General features: G+C 43.1%; 1 protein-coding gene and 1 pseudogene across 5 annotated transcripts in view; one reads left to right on the plus strand and one right to left on the minus strand.

Annotated features, from left to right (window-relative positions):
- WDR59 (WD repeat domain 59) overlaps positions 1 to 25,282 on the plus strand; it is an 85,745-nt gene that overhangs the window by 49,776 nt on the left and 10,687 nt on the right. For 4 of the 5 annotated variants that reach the window (XM_086688903.1, XM_025920536.2, XM_086688904.1 and 1 more), the window contains exons 12-22: positions 401 to 533; positions 669 to 793; positions 3,057 to 3,221; positions 5,219 to 5,314; positions 5,642 to 5,798; positions 6,247 to 6,316; positions 10,829 to 10,982; positions 14,559 to 14,615; positions 20,071 to 20,204; positions 21,332 to 21,413; positions 24,837 to 24,949. In XM_086688903.1, the coding sequence (XP_086545029.1) occupies positions 401 to 533; positions 669 to 793; positions 3,057 to 3,221; positions 5,219 to 5,314; positions 5,642 to 5,798; positions 6,247 to 6,316; positions 10,829 to 10,982; positions 14,559 to 14,615; positions 20,071 to 20,204; positions 21,332 to 21,413; positions 24,837 to 24,949 (1,286 nt within the window). The remainder of the gene's footprint in view (positions 1 to 400; positions 534 to 668; positions 794 to 3,056; positions 3,222 to 5,218; positions 5,315 to 5,641; positions 5,799 to 6,246; positions 6,317 to 10,828; positions 10,983 to 14,558; positions 14,616 to 20,070; positions 20,205 to 21,331; positions 21,414 to 24,836; positions 24,950 to 25,282) is intronic. The other variant, XM_086688902.1, reaches the window with a different exon arrangement.
- On the minus strand, positions 23,210 to 23,752 carry LOC147573381 (large ribosomal subunit protein uL23 pseudogene; annotated as a pseudogene).

The raw sequence follows: 25,282 nt of genomic DNA on the forward strand, positions 1-25,282 counted from the left end.
AAATGTGCAACATTGCTTAGTAAGAAGTCACTCTTGAGCATTTTGGTCAAGTATCATCACCTTACTGCCTTTTAAATATATTTTCTCCAGAAAGTACCACGTATTCATTTTTGGTCTTGGGTTAGCTGAATAACTCCACAAAGGCTTGGAATTTAAAATAATGTTTTCTGAGGCTTGCATAAAGGATGAACAGGATGAAAAATTTCCATGTAGATAATAGAGCCTATTCTCCTGTGTATTTAACCAGGGGGAGCTGGTGGTGGGTAAAACCTATTTTGATTGTCTCAGTTTTGGGCTGACGTCTTTTAGCCTTCGTGAGTCCCATTTTTAAGTCAGAACCAGACTCGATGAACATTTCCACTGACTTCCGGAGACCTAGATCTTTTACCCTTTGTTGCAGCTTTGTGCAAATGACATATTAGATGGTGTTGATGAGTTCATTGAGAGCATTTCTCTTCTGCCGGAACCAGAGAAGACCCTTCACACTCAAGATACGGATCACCAGCACAACTCGAGCCATGGGGAGGAAGAAGGTAATTGGTTAAACTGATGTTTTAGGTGAGGTGCCCCTCTGTGCATTTCAGTTCTGGCAGGTACCCCAGAACTGCCCTCTGACTCATTTTCAAAAAACATTTTCCAACAACTGGAGACCCTCTCTCTCCTGCTAGTCTTAAAGGAAGACCCCCCAAGCAGTATCCTGGAAGAGAAGAAGTCAGATCAGCTGGGACTGCCTCAGACTCTGCAGCAGGAGTTCTCCCTGATCAACGTGCAGATCCGGAATGTCAACGTGGAGGTACTCAGTAGTCTAATGATTGGCTCAGGCTTGCAGATGGCACTTTGTGGGAGTGGGGACTATTTGAGCCAGGATGGTGGCCACAGATAGCTCCGCTGCTCTAACAGGTGTACCTCTCTGCTTGCTTTTTTATTTTCTAGACTTTCTAAGGAAATAGAAGTCTTACAATGTAAATTATATTCTTACCATACCCTCTTCTCATAAGCTGGACCAAGGAATAAACTGGTGTTCACGTGTCCTGAAATCCTCTTAGATGCTCCAACACTTTATTTTCCCATGTGTGAAGATCCTTAGATCCAGGAAGGCTCCGTGAGTTGGCAAAGGTTCCTGCCATAGTTAATGGCAGAGCTGAGTTTGGCAGCCACGCCTGCCTCCCCAAGGTTCTTTGTGCTCTGCTGTACTACCTGCCCTTAGAGCTGGTCATTTCCTTAATGACTTCAGCTCCTAGTGAGATCACCAAACCTCTCTGTTCGTCTAACATGTGGAAAGATTTACTCTTTTCATTTTCGGCGGGTAATGAAATGCTTTCCTTCAGAGAACTGAGTCTGTGAAGAAGGTTTTTTTTTCTTTTAATGTTTATTTATTTTGAGAGAGAGGGAGAGACACAGTGCACGTGAGCACAGGGGCGGGGTAGGGGCAGAGAGTGAGGGGGAGAGAATCCCAAGCGGGCCCTGCGATGTGAGCACAGAGCCCAATGCAGGACTCTGTGTCACGAGCTGTGAGATCATGACCTGAGCCAAAATCGGGAGTTGGACGCTTAACCGACTGAGCCGCCCAGGCGCCCCTGTGAAGGAGTTTTGAAGCTTGATTCGTTTCTCTTTTGCCCAGATTCAACAAACAGTAGGCATGGATATGTACCTGTGTGTACATACTTATCTCCTTTGGCCTTTAAGACAACTCTGCAGGGGGGGGCCTGGTGGCTCAGTCGGTTGAGCGTCCGACTTCAGCTCAGGTCATGGTCTCGAGGCTGGTGAGTTGGAGCTCTGCATCAGGCTGGCTCTGTGCTGACAGCTCAGAGCTTGGATCCTCTTTGGATTCTGTGTCACCCTCTCTCTCTGCCTCTTCCCTGCTTGTGTTCTGTCTCTCTCTCAAAAATAAATAAACATTAAAAAAATTAAAAAAAAAAACAAAAAACAAAAAACAACTCTGCAGGGGCACCTGGGTGGCTCAGTCAGTTAAGTGCCTGACTTCAGTTCGGGTCATGATCTCGCGGTTTGCAAGTACAAGTCCTGCACGGGGCTCTCTGCTGTCAGCATGGAGCCCGCTTGGGATCCTCTGTCCCCCCTCTCTCTCTGCCCCTGCCCCCTTGTGCTCACTCTCTGTCTCAAAAAGAAATAAACAAAAAAATAAATGAAACAACTCTGCAACACGTGCTTTTATCCCCACTAAACAGAAGAGGAAACACACACTAAGAGATGTAATGACTTGTCGGAAGTCAGCAGCTATTTGGTGGAAGAGAGAATATTTGAAATCTGTCCCCAGATTTCCCACCTGTGTTCCTGTTTTTTGCTCTACTCCAGCTGCCTTCTCTGGTGGGCCTCACAAGAAATCAAGAGAGAGAAAGAATCCTCTGATTAATTGGCTATCTGTATTGATTCAGATCATACCCCCTTTGTTGAGAACAGTTGAGAAGAGTGTGGATAGCCAAGTGAGTTTCTTTTAAGAAGGAGATCTTGATTCCTTTTCCAGGAGTGCTTTTTTAAAAGTATTGAGATAAAATTCACATGCCATAAAGTTTACCCTTCTAAAGTTTACAGTTTGGTGGTTGTAAACCTCAGTCGCAGAGTTATGCAACCATCACCCCTAATTCCAAAGCATTGTCATCGTCCCTAAAAAATCCCATATCCATTAGCAGTCACTTCTCATTGCCTTCTCCCCCCAGCCTCTGGCGCCGACTAATCAACTTTCTGTCTCTATGGATTTTCCCAGGAGTTCTTTTGAACTTGAGTCAGGTATTTCCATTCTTCCTGCTTTCTTTTCTCATCTCAAAATAAATATAACAAGTTCCAGTCTACCTCACAGCTTTAGGTTGAAGCTTTTTTACGTCAGAATACTTCGAGCTAATTAAATCAGTGCTAAAAATGAAACATCTGTCTTGAACACAAGTTGTCTGAATCTTCCAGATTCACTTGTCTTTGGGGAATCCCCCCCTCCACCCACTTACCAGGAACCTTGAGCTTGCACTTAGCTTGTTTAAATTCATTTGCGTCTGAAAACGAATGGTGGCCTACCTCCCAAGCGGTTGTCCCTTTGTCCCCTGCAGATGGATGCGGCGGACAGGAGCTGCACGGTGTCTGTGCACTGCAGCAGCCACCGCGTCAAGATGCTGGTCAAGTTCCCCGCGCAGTATCCCAACAACGCTGCCCCCTCGTTCCAGTTTATCAACCCCACCACCATCACGTCCACGATGAAAGCCAAGCTGCTGAAGGTGGGGGTCTGTGTTCACAAATTCTCCTCAGGTGTCTTAAGAGGAAACCTCTGTCCACGGGCGTCCGTGTCTGAGTTGAGGAGTAAGGTCGAGTGAAAAGTCCGATAGAGAAGATTTGAAAGTCATCTGTCCTTCCGCGCCACCGGGTTAGCCCTTGCTGTTCACTGTGTGTAGCAAACAGTGGAGGTCGTCCTCAGCCTTTTTGGGTCGTGGAGCCCCTTTGAACATCTGATGAAACCGACACAGAAAAATTTGCGCAACTGTGGTATATAATTTCAGAAACACTGTGCGTGAATAGGATGCGGTTCCATAATTGCCTCTCATCTGCTCAGAGATCTCATTAAAGCTGTGCATTAATCCCGGGTTAAGAGCCCTGCAGTACATTTTCATTTATCTGGAAACAGTAGGCAAGATGTATTCTGAAGCTAAGAGATACTTTATAATCAGAAAACAAAATGTGAGGTCACTAAAAAAGTTCATTCCATGAGAGGAAATGGTGTCATCCCAGAGCGCGGCTGGCTCGTTGAACACGTGAGGCGTCTGGAGGCATGGCGGTGCCCGAAACAAGGCCGACCGGCACGGCGTCTGCTCTTAGCTGCTGGCTCAGGAACTTGCTCTGTCAGTTCATGCAGAGCTAATCAGGCAGAACCCCCATTTAAACAGCCCCACGAGCTGGGGATGCTACACTTTTTTCAGTGTGAGCAGCATCCTGTGTGAAGTAACTGAAAAGTCCTGACCGACCAAGTTGACCCAAATGCTGTTCGCTTTGGCCTAGTTTGTATTATACACACTTGGCCCGTCTTCTTGGGATAAGATATGTAGCCAAGAAATTTTTCAGGTGGCGTAAAGATCTCTCAGACGTTACTTTGGTTTTGTGGTAGAGGTACATTTTGGGCTTCGAATTTTTTGAATCCAAGTATAATTAACATACAGCGTTAACAGTAGTTTTAGATGTACAATACAGTGATTCAACAATTCTCTACATCACTCAGCACCACTCATCGCGTTAAGTGTGGTTAATCCCCATCACCTATTTCACTCATCTCCCACCTACCTCCCCTCTGGTAACCATCTATTTGTTCTCTCTAGTTACGAGTCTGGGGTTTTTTTTGTTTTTCTGTACTCGGAATTTGAATATTTCATTGTCTTATTTGCACATATAAAAAAAAGATAGATCTTCCTATTGGTATACAAATGATAGGATTAGGAAGTATCTCTAAAAGTCTAATTGAGTACTGTCTGACAGAAATAGAATGTAGGCTACACGTAATTTAAAATTTTCTAGTAATCACACTAAAAAAAATGGAAAGTAGCAGGTAAATTAATTTCAGTACTATTTTTACTTAATCCAGTATGTGCCAAGTGTTATATCAACATGCAATCCATATAACAATTGTTGAGACACTTTGCATTCTTGTACTAATAAGTCTTCAACACTTGGCATGAATTGTATGCTTCCAGAACCTCTCAATTCAGACTCTCCTCACTTCCCATGCCCTGTAGCCCCACATGGGTAATGACTTCGTTACAGGACAGCCAGTTTACATGCCTGTCTTCAGTATGTGTATGTCACTTTAGGTCTCCAGTATGTGCCTTAAAATGTTAGGATTTATGTTTTTAAAGAAGAAAAAAATTATAATAATTTCCACTGGATTGAAATCTTCTCCCCCGGGCTTGTATTGAGCATTACTTCTAAGGTACTGAGATTTTCCTGGGGGGGATAGGGGTCAAGCTAGGACAGGGCAGGAGTAGAATTCACAGTAAAGATGTGTGTGCACACCCTGGCTGAGGAACGGGCTTCTCGAAGAGGGCACAGAAACGCATCTGCTCTCCGTGCCTCTAGAGCAGGTGGAAAGTAGGTTGCTGCACTGGAAGCCTGAGGCACGGCTGTGCTCCAGTCTCCCTGCGTCTTCACGGCCTCCCACTGCTTTGAAGAATAAAAGTGAATCAGGAGAGAGAAGGTTGCTATTCTTGACTGTGTTTCGTGCCTTTTCTAGATCCTGAAAGACACTTCCCTGCAAAAAGTGAAGCGCAACCAGAGTTGTTTGGAGCCCTGCCTGCGCCAGCTCGTCTCCTGCCTTGAGTCTTTTGTGGTGGGATTCTTGTACCGACTCGTGCTTTGGTGTTTTGTTTCGTTTCTTCCTCCCCAAACTAATGTGTCCTCATTTTGTAAGTCAGCTTTAAGACAGCCTGTGGTTTTTAGTATGTTAAAATTTTTTTTAAGTTTATTTATTTATTTTGAGAGAGAGAGAGAGGCAGAGAGAGGGGGGGAGAGAGAGAATCCCAAGCAGTCTCCACACTCTGATGTGGGGCTTGAACTCCCCAAGTGTGAGATCATGACCTGAGCCAGAACCAAGAGTCAGACGCTTAAACGACTGAGCCACCCAGGTGCCCCTAGTCTGTTAATTTTTAAATTTCAGAACCAAGAAGACAGCACTTCCAGCAACCCCTTTGCACTCCCAAACTCCGTCACTCCGCCCTTACCAACGTTTGCCCGGGTGACCACTGCCTATGGGTCATACCAAGATGCCAACATTCCCTTCCCTAGGACCTCGGGGGCCAGGTTCTGTGGAGCAGGTTTGTCTTTCTTTTGGTTCTCTGACTGTAGATTGTGAGAGTGAGAAGCTGAGACTGTTCTATAGTCTATAAAGAAATCTCAGACAAATCAGAAAATTTGTCGTCGTTTCCTGGTAACTCAAAAGATTGTGAGAGTGTTAAATGGTATGATGCTGAATTGGCTTCTGTGGACATATCCTGAGAATACTCAACAGAATTGCAGTTTTAATTTTTTCATTCTGACGATCCCTGATTCTCAACATAGGACAGGTCCCCTAGCAAAGAAGTAGAAAGTACCTGAGAAGATTTTTTCTGCACCAAACACATCCCATCCTTCCTGGATCCTAGAGATTCTGACCTTTGTCGTTGTTAAAGTGTGGCTGTAGCGAGGACTGACCGGTGCTGCCTTCGGATTTCCCGCGTGCAACTCATTGACCTTGATGTGCCCATGTGGTGTCTCCTTTGTCAGGCTATCTGGTGTATTTCACGCGGCCTATGACGATGCATCGAGCAGTGTCTCCGACAGAACCTACTCCGAGGTGAGCCTGGGAGATGCAGGTGTAAGCTGCACTCACGGAGCCATAGGTGGGCAGACATCCGGGGTTTATCACTGCGTTGGTCTTGGGACAGTGTGTGTTCTTCAGTAAATACCCATTAGAAGATTCATTGGAGAAAGATCAGGTTCATTAAATTGCTACTCAGCTGAGATTTGTACTGTCAGGTTACCACCAAACCACTAGAAGAAGTCTGATAAAAGTTGTTGTCAAAACAAGGCAAATTCTTTTCCCCTGTTGCTAAAGTATTATTTGAACATTAAATAACAATAGAAAAATAACAAAAAAGAAGGTCATCTCTAGTTCCACAACATTAGTATGCTACTTCTGACATTACCAAAACATGTGAAATTTTTATAAACTACATTCAGTGGTTGGAAAAACTCCAACATTATGGAAGTTTTCAGTTAAGATTTGAAAGCTGTTCTTTTCCATGGCGAGTCATCGTTAGCAATTTAACATGCTTCCTGTCTGGTCTCCATTATTTTTCTGTGTGTCGGTTTTTTCTTTGCTTTGTTTTGTTTTTAAGAGGAGATCTAAGGTAGCAAATGGGAATGTGGACTCCGGAGCCAAACCACCGGGTCCAAGTCTTGGCCCTGCTGTTCTGTGACCTTAGGCAAGTTATCTAAACCATCCTTGAGTTTCCTCACCAATAAGTTGGGGATGATAGTGACACCTACATACTTGGGTTGCTGGGAAGAATCAATGAGTTAATCCCTGGGAAGCATTTAGAATACAGCCTGGCGTGTGGCTCTGTGTTTCCTGTTTTACTCAAATATAATTCACATAGTATACAGTTGACCCATTTAAAGTATGTAATTCAGTGGCTTGTTGTGTATTCACAGATCATGTGCAGCCATCACTAGAGTCAGTTCTAGAACATTTTTAATTACCCTCAAAAGAAACTGCATCCCCTAGGTGTCAACACTCCCAAGTCCCCCTTTCTTCCAGTACTGGGCAAACACTGATGTACTTTCTGTCAATCATTTTGCCTATTCTGGGCATTTTATAGTAATAGAATCATATAATTATGTGGTTCTTTGTGACTGGCTTCTTTCACTTAGTGTAATGTTTTTTTTTAACTTTTAAAAAATGTTTACTTATTTTTCAGACAGAGGGAGAGACAGAGTGTGAGCAGGGGATGGCAGAGAGAGAGGGAGATCCAGAACTCAAAGCAGGCTCTAGGCTCTGAGCTGTCAGCACAGAGCCCGACGAAGGGCTCAAACTCGCAAACCATGAGATCATGACATGAGCTAATGTCAGATGCTCAACTGACTGAGCCACCCAGGCGCCCCTTGCTTAGTGTAGTGTTTTCACGGCTCATACATATTGTAGCATGGTCAGTAGTTCTTTTTTTGTTTTTTTAATTTTATTCTAGAGAGAGAGAAACGTGTGAGCAGAGGAGAGGCACAGAGGGAGGGAGAGAGAGAGAGAGAGAGAGAGGAAGAGAGAGAGAGAGAATCTTAAGCAGGCTTCCACACTCAGCTCAGAGCCCAACAGGGGGCTTAATCTCACAAACCGTGAGATCATGCCCTGAGCCAAAATCAAGAGTCAGATACTCAACCGATTGAGCCACCCAGGCGCCCCAGGACTTCGTTTTTATTGCCAGATAATATTCTGTCATATACATATGCCACATTTTATTTATTTCTTTATCAGTCTGTGGACATTGGGGTTATTTGCATTTTTTGGCTATTACAAATAATGCTGTTTTGTGCATTCATGTACAAGTTTTTGTGTGGACACAGCTTTTCATTTTTCTCCAGTATATACCTATGAGCAGAATTGCTGGATCCCATCATAAAGGTTTTTTTTTTTTTTCTTAATTAATAAACTTCATGTTTTAGAGCAGTTTTAAGTATGTAGTAAAATTGGGTGGAAGGTACAGAGGGTCCTCATATACACCCGTGCCCACACATGCACAACCTCCCCCATACCACTGGTTTTTTAAACTTAAAAATTATAAGGTGCGTACGAGGGACTTCTGCCCCTGCAGTGCGGTGTCTAGGATAACATGAAAGTCCTCCCATTGCGAACACGTGGATGTATGGGATGAAATATAATTAGCATACTTCCAGGAAAGAAAGATTGAACCGAGTGCACGAGGAGGCACCACTGCTGTCCCGGGAGTCTGCCAATCTCTGCAGTCACCTGAGCAGATGAGACCTTGACTGCACAGGCCTGGGGAGTTAAGTGTCAGAGACCCCATGTATTACTTGGGTTCTGTTTTTGAAAGGTTGGACTAGAAAACAAGCACCTGCTCTCAAAGGGAAACAAGAATATGTGTATCTGGGCTTCGGATAAGAGGGAAGAATGTTCCTATTAGAACGGTTTGCACACTAACAGTGTTTCAGTGAGGTCTGATTTACAGTACACAGATGTGAAGTGTATACCTTGATGACCAACACCCAGATCAACATACAGAACAGGAGTTTTCTCTGTTTACACCCAGAGGAAACCAGTCTTCCGACTTCCATCATTGTAGTTGTGGTTTTGCCTGTGCTTGAGCTTCATCTAAGTAGCACATCAGGCAGCATGTGCTGTTTTGTGTCTCACCTGTTTTGCTAACTTAATGTTTTTTTGTTTTTTGTTTTTAATTTTATTTTTTAAATTTATATACAAATTAGCATATAGTGGAACATCCAAATTAGTTGGCATATAGTGGAACATCCAAATTAGTTGGCATATAGTGCAATGGTGATTTCAGGAGTAGATTCCTTAATGCCCCTTGCCCATTCCCCCCTCCCACAACCCCTCCAGTAACCCTCTGTTTGTTCTCCATATTTAAGAGTCTCTTATGTTTTTGAAATTGATCCACAGAGTTGCATATATCGATGGTTCCATTGTATGAAAATAATACAATTTATCATTCTCTTCTTGAGGGATATTTGAATTATTTCTAGTTTGGGGCTATCATGAGTAGACCTACACACAGAAGTCTTTTTATGGACATGTATATTAACTTCTCTACCCAAGGGGCAGAATCCCTGGGTCATAGGTTAGGTGTATGTTTGATTTTTTTTTTTTTTTTTTTTTTTTTTTTTTTAGCATTGCCAAAAAGTCTGTCCCCAGTGGTTGTGTCATTTTACACTCTTACCGGCAATGTTTCAGAATTATAGTTGCTCCACATTCTTTCCAAAATTTGATATTTTCAATCTTTTCAACTTTAGTCATTGTGATGGGTATGTGGTATCTCACTGTGGTGATGACTGGTGTTGTTGGGCAGCTTTTGTGTGCTCATTGATCATTTGGGTATATTCTTTTGTGATGTGCCTGTTCAAGTATTTTGCTCATTTCTATAGGACTAGGTTTCTTATTATTTATTTGTGTCAGTTCTTTATTCTGGTTCTAAATCGTTTGCTGGAAGTCCAGATAGATTTTCTCTTAATCTGTGGTTTGTCTTTCTCCGTAATGATTTTTGATAAATACAAGTTTTTAATTTTGATAAAATCCAATCTATCACTTTAAAAATTTTATGTTTAGTGCTTTTGTGTTCTAGAAAAAAAAATCTTTGCCTAACCCAAGGTTACAAAAATATTCTTCTCTTTTAAAAGTTTATAGTTTTAGAGTCCTTCTTTAAGGTCTGTAGTCAATCTCAAATTAATTTTTTGTGTGTATGATGTGAGGTAGGGGTCAACGTTTGCTTTTTTCAGTAGAGCTATATAGTTATTGTTCCAGCACCATTCATGGAAAAATTTTGACTTTCCTCATTGAATTTGCATTGATTAAAAAAAAATTGCATTGATACCATTGTTGAAAATCAATTGAATATGGTTGTGGGTCTATTTCTAGAGTCTACTTTTTTCCTTTGCTCTCTTGGTTTCTCTTTATGCCAACACTATACTCTTAATGTAGCTTTTATATTGTAAGTCTTCAAATCTGCTAGTAAGTCCTCCAGTTTTATTACTCTTACTCAGGATCATGTTGGCTGTTGGCAAGGTCTTTTGCATTCCTGTAAAAACATGACATGGCTAATTGGTTTCTACACAAAACTTCTCTTCATATTTTGATTGGAAATGTGTCAACTCTACAGATCAGTTTGGAGAAAACTGACATCTTGACAGTAATATGGAAACTTCTCATCCACTAACATGATACTTCTCTGATTTCTCAGCAATATTTTGTGTTTTCAACGCACATTTTTAAATTAAGTTCATTTCTAGGTATTTGATGCTATTGTAAATGAAAACTTTAAGATATTTCTAAATGTTTGTTTCTAATGTATAAAAATGCAGATTTTTATAGATTGGCCTTGTATCTAAATTGACTTGTTCATTCTCATAGTTTGTAGATTCCTTTGATTTTCTATGTATACAGTCTTAGAAGTATTCTCCGCTTTTGCAGACAAAAGTCGTGTTTTGTTTTTTTTGTTGAGTTTCCTTTTTTTCCCGTTTTACCCATCTTTTCCTCTTGGTTTCATCATGTGCTTAAGAGCAACAGTATTTGGAAATAAGGAAAGACTGAAGCCAGTATGGATAATTCTGTTTTCAACTACAGGTCTCTGTCAGCCTTGTCTGCTTATCATACTGGCTTGATTGCGCCAATGAAGATCCGCACAGAGGCCCCTGGCAACCTTCGTTTATACAGTGGGAGCCCCACTCGAAGTGAGAAAGAGCAGGTCTCCATCAGCTCCTTCTACTACAAGGAGCGGGTAAGCAGGAGAGGCATGGCCTCTGATTCTTATTCCTTCTAGATTTTCGTTCTTTGTCTCCCTGCCTGCTCTGCACAGCACCTAAGTTAGCGATGCCCCTATAGTCTCTAACTTTCAAAATTAGTTGGTTCAAGAAAGACCTTTGCTTCGTTCCTTTCAGTTGGTTTTAACTACTGTGAATTGTGTGTGTGGAGGGATGGGTTGGTTCTTAGAATCCATATTCTTCGCTCCCCATTTAACCCTATCCTTGTTACCCCCATTTACGAAGCTTGATTCCCCTTGTTTCAGGTAGCATAATTTAGCTGCAGATCTTCCTTCATATTCTGATGTTTGTCAACAAATTTAGGGATGCTTCTGAAGGCTTGGGATCTCGATATATTTAGAAGTTCATAGTGGTGAAAAGTTATAAAGTTGATCTCTAAGAGGTCTTAGGCTTTTACTAAATCACTGAAATGCCCATCTGAATGGTCAGTTTATACAAAATCACCCGAGCCTGTCCTGTGTTCCTGAGTTCTTAAGGAACTCATCGTTCCTAATGTAGCTATTAAGCTGTCAGAAGCAGAAGCCTTTGGTGATGACAGTGTAGAGAATGTTGGCAGAGCGTAGGAATGCTTCTAAGAACTCTTCCTGTGTTGTCAGATTGAGAGGCTGGTTTAAACTGGCTTTTAACTGAAATGATGTTTTAAGCAGAGCTCGGTCCTTAGGAATTCTTTGTTGTTGTCCCCGGCTAAATGATGGATTGACTCTAATTGAAATGTGTTTTTTAAAAAATTGAATTATTTTAAATAAAAACCCAATTTCCAGCAAGTGTTAGAGGTGTCTTCACTTCGATTGCATTGTATTGTCTAACCTTGGTTCACACTGATAGTTGTCCACCTCTGACTTTGTGTAATCTTGGAGTTTGTATGTGACTGAAATGAGCGAGCGGCAGGAGCTGATGCTTGAGATAGGACCTGACCTTGGACAGAACCACTCGCTTGAATGGGGACAGTGATATTTTTGTTGCCTTTCCGTAGTCCCCTTCTTCACATCTCTGATGGAACTGTGCCCCTCTGGCCGTTGCTGACTGTCTCAGAACACATATATCCCCACAAGTCCTTTACATTCAAAATTTTTAGGATTCCCCCCCACTCCCTCCAAGCAAGCTAGCAGGCAGCTGGCTAGATGGTCAGAACTAGGGCATTTTATTGACATAATAGCCAAACAGACTCATGGTTGGGTAAATGGGGAATTTTCTTGAGTGTAAGGGCCCATTTGAGGAGATCTCTTAGTCCAAGAGAGTTCTCAGTCCTCCTTCGAATCATGTCATGTGTTACTCATGCTTGGGTTTGGATTGGGAAAGTAGGTTGACTAGCACTTTTGACCCTGATAGTGCAAAAAGGCCATGTCTAGTCAAAATAACTCCGTTTCCACCATGGGGCCTCTCCTAATGCAAAAGCATTTGTAAAGCCTTACGCCCATGTTTTTCACGGTCTGGCCTCTTTTACTATAAATACCACAGTCACAAAGAGGGACCAAAGGCACATAGATAATTACCTTGTATCAGGTAGGATCTTCTGGGGAGGAGGGGGAGGACTGTGATCCTTCATTTTGGGATCATTCCCGGTGTACAGCTTCTCCACAGAAAATGGGCTCTTATAGTCCCTTAGGATGACCTAGTATAGCACATGGTCTTTAGGTTTTATTTGAGATAGTGACCACATAAAAGGGGAGCAGACACTTTTATTATAATTTTATTTGAAACTTTTGTATTTCTGTATAATATACATACAGAACAGTTCACAAATCATTGGCAATAATTCAGTGAACTAACAACACCCAGGCCAAGAAGTAGAACATTATAAGAACTCTAGAAGCCCTGGGGGAGGGAGGCACATTTCAGTGGGTGACAGATAGATAGTAGTTATTAGGTGACATCCTATGAAATGACTGATATTTGACCATTTTTAATCTCAAAAAAAAGTTTCATGTGGTTCAGCTGTATAAAGTAGTTAAGTGAGTGAGTCATTTTGTGATGAATCTGAAATACATTCATCTCTCCTTAAACCTTGTTCACGTTCATCCCATTTACACGGGGCAGAGGGAGGGGTGGGGGAGTTAGGGAAATGAAATACGGCAACCCGGCCATGATATCTTATATAGGCCATCTTCTTTCCTGTTAGAGGTCAATATGGTTTTATCCCTCAAGGAGTATTTTCTTATCCTCAGGTATCTAGTTTGACATGTCAAATAATACCACTTTTATTACTTTTGTTCTCGAAATGATGCCAGATCACTAAATTTCTCTGTGCTGAAGTCTTTATTTTCAGCCCCAATTTTTCTCCTACATATCTTTATTCTCTTTTAGATCTCTACCCCTGAGGTCTATAAATGAGTAAGAATAAAAGAAAAAAATATGACCGTGTTAAAGTATAGCAGTGAAGGAATTATAGAGTATTTTGGAGATTATAAGAATCTTTATGGAGTCTTTGGGGATTTTCTGTTCGTTTCTCTTGTTTTTTGGTGTGTTTTTGACCTGCCCTACTTAGGTCATATTATCATATTCACCCAGATGTTCTCCAGATGAAATTCCAAGGTTCTCTCCTAAATATTTTAAAATGTGAGAGACCTAAAAAAAAAAACCCAGAAACAACTATCAAATTTCATAGGAAGTTAGAAAGCCCAGAGAGATGCTAACGTTCATTTGGTAACTGGACCACCTATTAATAGTTGGTGAAATATTGTTTATTCCTAGGGCAAATCAGAAGACCTAGAACTTGTGATAAACATTAGGCATTGGCCTATAAACATTTTTTACATTTTGCAACCTCCACCCATGCTTCAGTTTATGTTGCTAAAATAGCTCTAAGTGTAAATAACTGAGGAGGTCTTGAAGTTAATAGGATAATTTCTGATTTCCCATAAACAGTGCTTTTCAGCCCCAGTTTCACACTGATGCGCATGTTGTTAGCACGTGCCCCCGGGACAGCAGCTTTTCAGCTTTGCTCCCTCATTCCCTTCATTTCTCATGGGCTCTTGCCTCCCCATAGTGTCACTCCGAAAATAGTCCTGCAACCCCAAGGTCAAGGCTTCCAATTTCCCCCATTGGCCCCACCCACCCCAACCACACATCAGAAACAATTTGGTGTTAGTCTACCAACGAACTTCTTCATTTTTAGGAATGAGAATCTTCTCACACAAATGTATGCTCTTGATGGGGAGAGTAGACCCTCTACCTGTAATTTCTCTGCTTGCCCTACGATCTTAATCCTCATGAGAGTACTATAAACCTTGACCTTGTCAGAGCTGTATTGATGCCAGCCTCCTCAATATCTTGAAATGTGTTTTGAACCAAAGAATTATGACATTGAAGCTGGGTTTGGAGTGCAGTGGGTCTGGAGGGAGGTGAGGGAATCTCCAAATATTGCTGTGGTTAGGTTCAGATTTTTAGTCATGCAAACCTGATTTTGCAGTATATTGTGGTACCTTTTAATCCATCAAATATGTGGGAAGCTTTCATTTTATTCTATATTTTTCCCTTTTAATTTTCTTGGTGTTTTTCTTCCCTCCTCCTGGGTGTAACGTTTTCACGCACAGATGTCTCCTCGCTCTGCCCGGCGACGTTGGTCCATACAAGCAATTAACGACTTCCCGGTACTGTGCGCTGTGCAAATGCTCTCCTTGACTAATCCTGTCTGCCCAAAGGCCCAAGAATAAAATGCCACCTGCCTGGCTTTGAGGAACCTGAATGACAGGCTGGCTGGTTTTCAGGACCAGCACAATAAATTTTTCACTCTTGGGAGTCAAGTGCCGAGGGCTTCCTCTTTTTTTCATCCAGTTTCAAATGGATGAGTACTTGTATCATTAAGGATTGTGAATGGACTTCTTTGAAAATGAAGCCAAACACTGGGTTTCTTGGAAAGAACCCCATCTGTAAGCCTTTAGCTCACCTGATTTCATTTGGAGTATTTGTATAATTTCCTGGAGCTTTCAAAAGCCTACCTTTGGCATGGGGTGAAGCAGAGGAAGATATAAGAGGCTTCCACCATTTTGTCTCTCTGTTTTTATCGTCTTAGTCTAGTTCAAAGAGGGAAGTGCTCACCTGCTTCATTGGCATGATGCATAAGCTAGTTTTTAATCCTTCGGGAACTCTCTGGAACAAATTTTTTCCTTACCATCAGTATTTTGCATTGCAACAAAACCTCTGCTGTGGACATCTCTCTTCCTTTTCTTTCCTTCTTACTCATTCCTATTGGCCATCCCCCTCTTCTGTCTTCCTCTCCCACCCCCTCCATGTTTCAGTAGTGCCAAGGTGGCCTCAGGCTGTGTAGGGCAGCCTTGTGGCTTTTTTGTAAATTTCACTGGGTCTACAAAATATTTAGGGGAACAGTCCTACAGCCTTTTCATATCAAAACCAGTTGAAATCAGGAGCCCTGATTCTCAAGTGCCACTGCTGCCGACAACTTGGAGGCGGAGCCGCCAACGTGGCCACCTTTCCTCCAAAAGCCTGTCCCAGCCAACCCGACTGTGGAATTTCCACTGATTTTCCAGAAGTCTCTGCTCCTGCTGCTATTGAAATAGGAACTCATTTTGACTCACTGCCCACTCTGCTGATTATGCATTGTTGGTGGGGTTGCTGCGAAGCAGTTGGTGGCTTATTCTTGGGCTGTTTTTACATTTAACCCATTTATTGGCATTGATGTCGCCTCCGGTTGTAGCAGTAACACTGGTGGTACAGTCGCAAGCTGGCTATATTGGTTGTCATTCAGTGCTATTCGCACCAATGCCTCCCCCCTCCCCCCGGTCCTTTCCTCCCTGTCCTCTTTCCTATGATCCCATGAACGCCTTCTTGGTATGTTCAGAGGAGCATCCCGGTGCTCATCATGTGATAATTGTCTGTCTTGTTGTGTCTCTCTTCCCTCAATCCCTGCTTATGAAATCTGTGGGGAAGGGGGCATTTTCTACTGATGGGGCGTTGAGAAGACCTAAGAGAAGTGCAGGGCCCTTGGCCTCCCAGAGGGACCGATCCTTGCACAGAAAAGTATCCAGATGGAAGCCCATCAGAGTGGGACTGCGGCAGCGCAGGAGGCTTAAGGGGCTTTCGTGCCAAAGTGCCCTCCCCTCACCTGGAAAGTTCAGCCACATGTCAGCCTCGTGTGTCATCAGCTGGCAGTTGCACAGACGAGAGATTCCTAAAATCGCCAGCAAGATGGAAGGGAAGAAGAAGTCTCGGGGAAGAGTAGATGGGATGGGAACCCTTTCTTGCTGCAGGAAAGTTGTCCGTGCTCGTTAGGAAGCAGCAAGGACCCGTGGCCCAACCTCTTATTTGAGACTGAGCATGTCTTCATTTAGGCAGCCTTGTTATAATTGCATCCCCAGAATATTTGGCCACTAGACTGAGTAGCAGGGGACCCTCTAGGCTGAAGGGGAAATAGTTCATACCTAAAAACCACCAACCAATAAATAGAAAACACAAAACTTTTCTGACCCCTTATAGATTTCGATAATGGTTTGCAGTTATTCCTTGCTGGATTCAATGACTGAGTAGCGCTGTCCCACAATTGCCTTACAGTTTGATTCTTGGTGGCAGCTCTGGTGAGGGAGATCCAGTGGTGGCGAACCTCCTTCTGTTACAGGCTCAAGGGCAGCTTCGTGAGTTTCCACAAAACGTCATCTCTACATCAGAGAAACACCTAGAAGCCTGGTGTCTCCAGAAGTTGACAAGGAAGTTCCAGGAAATACAGACTGTGATTTCTATCATTCAGTGAAGGATAATGGCAGCAAGTGGTCCAAGACCACTGTCTTCTCCTTTTCTCCCAGTACTTGTTGATGACTCCCATGGGTTTGTTTCCACCAGTCTCTATAACCAGGGACAGCAGACAGGCAGGGGCAAAGCATCTCTTTGGACTCACTTCTCTTCTCTCTGAACGTGCCCGCCCTTAACGCATCCCAAAAGGAGACTAAACAGACTGAGGCTGCGGCTCCGGAGCCTGGCCTGAAATACAGCATCTGGGCCCGAGCCTGGTGTGCTCCACGTGAAGCCAGTAGCTTTGGCCGCCGCGTGTCTCGGCCAGTGTTCAACGTGCTGCTCTGGCTCCGCGGAACGTGCTCGTGGTACTTGGCGGAGAAGTGAAATGAGAACTAATCGTAGAGGCTGTGTGTTGGGCAGGCCTCACTGCAGTCAGATGTTGATCTCCTCCCATGCAGAAGTGATTCCATTTAAAAATGGACCACACTGCTTACGTATTAACAGGTAGCTTTGGCTTAGGGCTTTTTTTTTTTTTTTTCTTTTTTGATCCGAAATCCTGCGCTCAAAAACGAGTTAACAGGTATGGGCTTAGCAGCCTGACAGCCTGTGTTCAAATCCCAGCTCTGCATGGCCTCACATCCTCGTTTGTGAGGTGGAGGCAACGCCCGCTCTGCCGGAGAGCCGTGTGACGCTCACACTCGCAGAGGGTGAACGGCCCCAAGCAGCAGCTGATGTTCGTAATGACAGACACATCTTTCAATCCTGTGTCAAACATTTACACGCTTGGACTGTGTCAAGGGGCATCTCTCACTGCCCGTGTCCTGGCTCCTCCACAGCCGTTTGGAGTTAAGTCTGTGGGGAAAATAGGGCACTTGCTCATGATTTTCCACGTCCATTATCCGGGTCCCTGTGCTCAAGTATTCTTGACATTCCAAAGTGATCGCTTTCAGAAATAACTCAAGTCCGCGAGGAAAAACATGTCTAAATGAGCTAGTCTGCATGCAGAGGAACCAGTTTGGGCACACGGACCTTAGTATTTTGCTTTCATTAGGTTCGCTTCCAAAGGCCAGAAATTGAGGTTTGCAGTGTGGTCTGAGAGCTAGTAGACCCCATCCCTCGTGAGGCCTCCTTTTATTTCCACTGTTGAGTTAAATGGAGCTACAGTGAAGTGCTCAACTGTCCAAGTGCTGCTCGTTTTCTCTTTGTAATAAGGAGCCAGAGTGTCTGCCTGGAACAGTATTTGAGAAGCCTCCCACCCATCCCAGAAAACCCGTGAGGTGGATCATATTCCATTCCAGGTGGAATCTTCTTACTGTAGGTCTTTTATTTCTTTCCTACTTTTTCAACCTAGTCCCCTCAGTCTCATCTGAGATGACCAATTATGGGAGACCTACTCGGGTGTTGTTTCCTGGGATTTTTAAACTCCTGGAAACCTGGATGAAAAAGTCGGTGTACTTACACCCTCCCTGTTCAGTTAACCACACTGTGCTGTTCCCGTCACTGCCCTGTAGATGCACACGAAATTGCCCTCCCTAAAACCGGTCACATCAAAGTATCTCCTGCATGTGTGACGACCTCCGTCTTGTGTCAGTTAACATTGCCTGCCTCCAGCCCATGCGGACAGGTTGTTTGCTCTTTAGCACCTTCTCCCCTTACTTGCATCCACATCATGTTATTTGTGGCTAAAAGACTAGTGTTTTCATGAATATATACACAATTCTTTAGAAAATAGCCAGGGCTGGTAGAGAACTGAAGGGCTGCTATGCAGTAATCGATGAGGCTTCCTGATGTATTGGTAATAGCAATGTGTACGAATAAAGAACACATGGTAACTAAATTACTTCCAACGATCAAATGGCTTAAGGTCCCAAATTGATAATGTAGCCATATATATTTACAAATTATGATAAATAATTCAGAGACTTCAGCTAAACTTCGTTTACCTGCCGTGAACCAAGTCCACGTGTCCTGGATCTAAGAGGTTCCGTACACTTACTGAGCCAATAGGAAGTTACCTGCATTGGGCACCTTTGGGGATTAGAGGGGACGTCACTGGTCAGAAGCAACTAAATGCAGACCGTGACTCAGGAATGGAAGAGTGATTGTATAAAAATCACTTGGGGAAAATGAATTATTTGTGAGTAATCTAAGTAATGATTGAATCTAAGTTCCTGTGGGCTTATAGACGTTCGTAATCATTGCGTATTTTTTAATTGCACGTTTTCAGTGCGCACTCTCACCTTTTCATTGTGCCCTTATTAATCTTGCAAGATTGGAACGGAGCTCATCCTAAAACAGTTACCGGTGAGCACAGAGAGCGACATGAGACTAAACTCACAGCCAGTGAGTAGCTCAGCCAGGGTCACGGTGAGCCAGCCGTGCCGTAATAAGACCAGCACACCTTGGTTTTCTGACTCCAGTTTCCAGACTCTTTCGCTAGCAACTTTGTTAAATAATAAGTATGTCACTTCCCCCGAGTTGAGTCACTCTGGTGGCCCCCTTTTTTAACTTCAGCAATAAAATAAAATAGAATATTGCTCCCTTGGCTGGTTGTCATTTTGAATGTACCAGATGAGGCTACACTGATAATTCTCCTTTTCCAGGACATGTCTCGTTTCCCACATGCAGGCTCCTTTGTAGGTGAGGCTCTGGGGAGACAGGACAGTTGCTCATGATCATCCACATCCATTACCCAGGTCCCTCTGCTCAGCTATTTTTGACATCCTAAAATGATCACTTTTAGAAATAATTCAAATCTGCTAGGAAAAACCTGGTAATTCTCTTGAGCTGCTATGTTTCTCTGTCTGCCTGCCACAGATTAAGGTTTGCAGAGCCCACACCGCTGTGTGTAAATTACATTCTCAGCAAATCCTGTTAAAGCTGTCTGAGAAGAAGAAAACCTTTGGTTAGTTTCAAGCAAGAACTTTGAATCTAAGGCTGATCCCAACCTTGAAAGTTGCTCTTCCCCCACATTTTTGTGGTCTTTACTAACTTATTTACATGCTGTTCGTTCGTTCGTTCTTTCTTTCTTTCTTTCTTTCTTTCTTTCTTCTTGTTTTTTGGGGTTTTTTTTTGTTTGTTTTTTTTTTAATTCTAAATTCAAGGCGTCTGTTTTTGGGCACCTGCAGAATGTATGTAGCATTGCGGTAGGGTGCTTATTTTCCTGTTAGGATTTTGGACCAAGAGCTCAGTGCCCTTTGCCATCCTTTTATTTCCTACAGATGCTGATTCTTATAATTGTGGGCATGATGTAATGCAAAGCCTCTGCAAATAACCAATGACCCAACTCTGATGTGCTCTGCAACCGTAGGTTTCCATTCGTCCAAGTCCCTATTAGTTATATCTCGTCATCTCCCCCAGAAATCCAGGAGATGGAAAAGCAAGCGTGAGGGATCGGACTCCGGCAATCGACCCATCAAGGCTGCTGGGAAGGTTATCATCCAGGACACTGCGTGCCTTCTTCCTGTTCACAAGTCACTGGGAGAACTGTACATGTAAGTGCGCCCTGCTTATCACACAGTCATCACAATCAAAGTTGTGTTCGTTTGCTTGGTTTTAAGTATCGGAACCCTTTCTTCAAAAGCAGTTTTAGAAGACCGGTGTACCAGCTTTCTATTGCTGCATAAGGAGGTACCAGAAACTTAGCGGCTTCAAACAACATACATTTATTGTCTCAGTTTCTATGGGTCAGGAGTCTGAGCACGGCCTAGCTAGGTCCTTGCTCAGATCTCACCAGGCTGAAATCTGGAGGTGGCCAGGTGGTGGTCTTTTCCAATGTTCAGAGTCCTCTTCCAAGTTCATTCAGGTGGTTAGCAGAATTCAGTTCCTTGAAGCCGTAGAACTTGATGGTTTTCATCTTCTCTGAGACCAGGAGAGGACGCCTCACCTTCTTTCTAAGGTCTCACCTGATTAGGTCAGGCCCACCTAAGATAATCTCCCTTTTGACGCATTCAAAGTGGACTGATCAATAACCTAATCTTGGGTGTCATAGCCCATCAACATTCACTGGTCTCACCCACGATTAAAGGCACAGGATATTATAGAAGATGTGTAGAGCAGGAGGCCGAAATCTTGGGAACGGCCTCAGAATTCTGCTTTCTGTGCCAGTATGTAAAACAGTTAAAAGCAGGGCCATTTTGCTTGAAGAGAGTTGGGAGGCTAGTAGCAGGCATACAGAGGCTGGCCTGTGGCCGCCCTTTTTCTCGAACCTGCATACATAGCAGAAAGTGTTTCTTTTGTAACATATACACAGCACACCACCCTTTGTGTTAGAAACCTCGGTGTTACACGTATTTAAATCCATTTTTATTCAACCCTCAAGCCTGGGGAAATCCATAGAAGGACTGGTTGCCAAATTGACATTTGAGGCTGTCCTCCTGTCCTGACTTTAGAGAGGCGAGCAATTTCACCTTCCCCAGGCGGGAACCCACGGCCTCATATGAGCTGTAGGTAAGCTTTTTCTCCATATCATGTAGCAAGGGAGAAGCGGAAGGCCCACACAGATAAGACATTTTGGGTGACAACTAAAGAGGCACCTTTTTGTCTGTCTGTTAGTCCAGGGGTAATTGGTTCAGGAAGTTAGACTAAAAAAAAACTTCTTAACTCTTTTTTTAAATTTCAGATTGAATGTGAATGATATTCAAGAAACATGTCAGAAGAATGCCACTTCGGCCTTGCTCGTGGGAAGGAAGGACCTTGTCCAGGTATTGTGCATCCCTTCTGATGGCAATCTGGATTTTCCTTTTTGAGCAGGTTGTTGTCACTGTATGGTTATGGTTTAATGACATTTCAAGCGGGGCCTCCTATTTTGTAATCCCTCTCCCATTTTCTTTGATAAACATCAGGGCAAGAGCAGCTTTTTAAATCCTTTGGGTATTTTTCTCATTAGTGCTTAGTTGAGAAGATCCTAAAGCTCACATACTGAGAATTTTTTATTACATTTCTTTTCTGTTCTGGTACCATGGTGATTGTTATACATCTAAATGTATAGATACCCTTGCCATTTGCGCCCTTAATTCCGTTTTGTTGGGGTTTTTATACTTTTAAAAATGCTTTGTTTCATAAAAAGTTTACCAAAGCATTCCTTTAGGTGGAAACATGTTTCCGTTTTAAAATACGACGTAAAATAAAATACGATGTAATCGAGCAAAAATGTTAATTCCCTTCATCCTTGCAGGAACACATCAGTATATTAAAGCGAGCTGCTCCTATTTTTCTTAATAGCTTTATCGAGATATAGTCCATATATCATGTGATTCACTCATTTAAAACGTACCGTTCAGTGGCTTTTAGTATATTCACAGTTTTGCAACCATGATCACAAGGGTTTTAGAACACTGCCGTAGGGGCCCCCCGGGTGGCTTAGTCAGTTAAGGTCCGACTTTGGCTCAGGTCACGATCGCATGGTTTCTTGAGTTTGAGCCCCATATCGGGGGGGCTCTTTGCTGTCAGCACAGAACCCACTTCAAATCCTCTGTCCTCCTTTCTCTCCCCCTCCCCCACTCTCTCTCTCTCTTTCAAAAATAAATAAACATTAAAGAAAAAATTCTGAAAAAAAAAAAAAGAACTAGAACACTGCCATAAACCACCCTACTTGGCTGTCTCCTGTCAGTCCCCTCTTCCCCACCCAGGCCTGGGCAACCACTAGTCCGCTCTGTCTCTCCTGTGCCCTTTATTCTGTAGTGTGAGCGTGTGATTGGGCAGTGAAACCCCTCTCAGCTCAGTTTTTCCCTCATAACTCTCCCACTGGCCCAGAGCTAAGGCCTTCCCATGATTTTTATCTGATTAAAAAATCCTTAAGATTTCCTTTTGTCTTCTCATAAACACTGTCCGGTCTCCACCCCCCAAACCCTTTTAAGTGAGGTTGAGGGGTCCTAGATTGAATCTGCTTCTCTAAGGACTTAGCCATCTCAGGGTCTGTGTACGCTAAAAAGGCACAAGAAAGTAGTAGAAACATTGCGGAATTTATCCCGGGAGGTGAAGGTCCAACTCTGCTCCTCATGGGATAGCCCTGGGTAAAGTATTTCAGACTCGCTCAGCCTCTGTGTGTGTGTCTTTGTAAAATGAAAACCGGAAGGTTAATTGCATCATAGGATCGGTGAGGTTAGCAGATGCAGTCAGTCCTAAGGCACACCCACGGTTCGTGTTGTGAAAAATCCTTCTCTGCGAAAAAACTACTTCCTAAGGTATTTTTGTTTTATTTTGTGGAAGTTTTCAGTATTTTTCTGGGAGTTGATTTGGAAAGTCAGGCTAGACTGTGTGAACTTGAAAGACCCTTCCCTTGGGTTCAGACAGACCCGGGTTTAAACCTAGGCTCTCACTTTTTTTGTTGTGTGATCCGGGGTAGCCACCTAATCTTTCTGAGCCTCAATTTCCTCGACCTGAGCCAAAGTCAGTTGCTTAACCAACCTCAGGTTTCTTGCCTGAATCAGTACTTGTGTGCATTAAGTACACTGGTACCACTTAATTTATTTATTTATTTATTTATTTATTTATTTATTTATTTATTTATTTTGGTGAAAAAATTTAGATTTAGCCAGCTGAACTCAGTTTTGTTGGCAATCCCAATTTTGTTGGCAACGTCCAAAGCATCATAGTCGGGAGCCAAACATATGCTTTCTTTTCTCCGTCGGGGCTGATCAGAGTGTTGACCTTGGCCACATCATTGTCATAGAGCTTCTTCACAGCCTGTTTGATCGGTGCTTGTTGGCCTTGACATCCACAATGAACACAAGTGTGTTGTTGTCTCCTATTTTCTTCATGGCTGATGCTGGTAGTCCGGGTGGGGGTCGGGTGGGAACTTGATGGTGGCATAGCTTGTTTGTGTCAGGCTTGTTTTTCCTGGGGGTGCTCTTTCGAGGATATTTGGGCTGCCTTTGGAGGCACAGTGTCTTGGGCCATCGGAATGTAGGTGATGTGCGGATCTTCTTTCGTGACTGTGGACGCCTTTCAGCACTGCCTTCTTGGCCTTCAAAGCCTTTGCTTTGGCTTCAGCTTTGGGAGGGGCAGAGGCTTCTTTTTTCACTTTCGGTGCCATCTTCATGAAAGGGCTAATTGCTTTATTACGTATCTGATGTATTTCTCTACCTGTTTTCCAATATTTTTATTTGCTTCTTTTTTCTTATAGACTCTTTGATTAAAGTCTAAATTTCCTTCCTTTCAGGTTTCTCAGAGTCTAGTACAGGGTTTTCCAGTCCCTGGTCGTACAATGATGTGTTGCTACTAAGAAGAAAGATTTCCCAAAAGTAGTATTCCTCTTAAGGAGGCTCTTAATATTAAGCATGTACTAAATCTTGGATTTAATAGACACTTAATGGACATTCGTTTCGGCTTGATGACCCCAAGCCCTGTGAGATTTCAGGTTTGGTGATGTTCCTCAGATTTGATGTCAACAAAAAGAAAACCAAGTCTATTTTGTCCTGGCCTATTTTTCTTTAGCTTTGTGAGTATACTGAAACTTTTGTAATGAAAGCAACATAGCTTCCTGTTACTTGGGCAAAGGACAGATCTGCAGTGTGATACAGAATTCTATTTTTTCACCTCTGCCTGTTCACTAATGAAGCAGCAGCAGAAGTCACATGAGTTCGTGGTTAAATAGACAACCCATTGAAGTTAATGCACAGTGTCATTCCTCTGAAGTATACTTAATACAAGGCTTTTAAAATATTTATTTATTTATTAATTTTTGAGAGAGAGAGAGCATGTGTGTGTGCTTGTGCACGAGTGGGGGAGGGGCAGAGAGCGAGGGAGCCAGAGAATCCCAAGCAGGCTCCAAGCTGGCAGTACTGAGCCTGACGTGGGGCCCAAACTCACAAACACTCAGGAACACCCACAAACCATGAGATCAAGACCTGAGCTGAAATCAAGTGTCTGACTTAACTGACTGGGCCACCCAAGTGATCCTGCTTGATAGAAGTTTTTAAGACTAGTGTTTCTTGAGCGGTGCAGTCCCCCGAGCATCTTGTTAAAATGCGAATTTTGAGTCAGTATGTCTGGAATGGGGCCTGATATTCCCAGGTTTTACTGCCCTCAGAGCAGCAAGGCTTTAGGATAGGTGGGGTTCTTTCATGCTTCCTGGTCCTCTCGTCCCCAGTCTGACTTTGAATGTTTCTCTTTGATCTGTCCAGGTTTGGTCGCTGGCTACAGTCGCTACAGATCTTTGCCTTGGCCCGAAGTCTGACCCAGATTTGGAAACGCCCTGGGCTCGACATCCATTCGGGCGACAGCTGCTGGAATCCTTGTAGGTTTAGAGAGCTAAAAGGGAGGAAGCGAGTGATGTAAATTTTAGGTCTGTACACACTTTTCAGTGTTATCATCGAAGAAGTCTGAAGAACGGGAGGAAGAAGTGAGATCTTTCCCGTTAGTGCTATAATAATTTCTGTGCAGAACTAACTTCTTATAACAGAAGAAACGATACAGTTTTTGTCATTTACGACAAAGATTGGAGACTCATGCGTCCTTTAGAGATTTATGCTTTAGTCTATAAGTAACATCAGTCTGAATAGAAGAATTTGAACTCTTCAGATGGTAAATATCTTGGGTGCTGTAGAGCTTTGCCTCCAAGAGCGGAGAC

The sequence above is a fragment of the Puma concolor genome, chromosome E2 (genome assembly GCF_028749965.1).
Source record: "Puma concolor isolate L17-30 chromosome E2, mPumCon1.1.hap2, whole genome shotgun sequence".
Classification (NCBI taxonomy): Eukaryota; Metazoa; Chordata; class Mammalia; order Carnivora; family Felidae; genus Puma; species Puma concolor.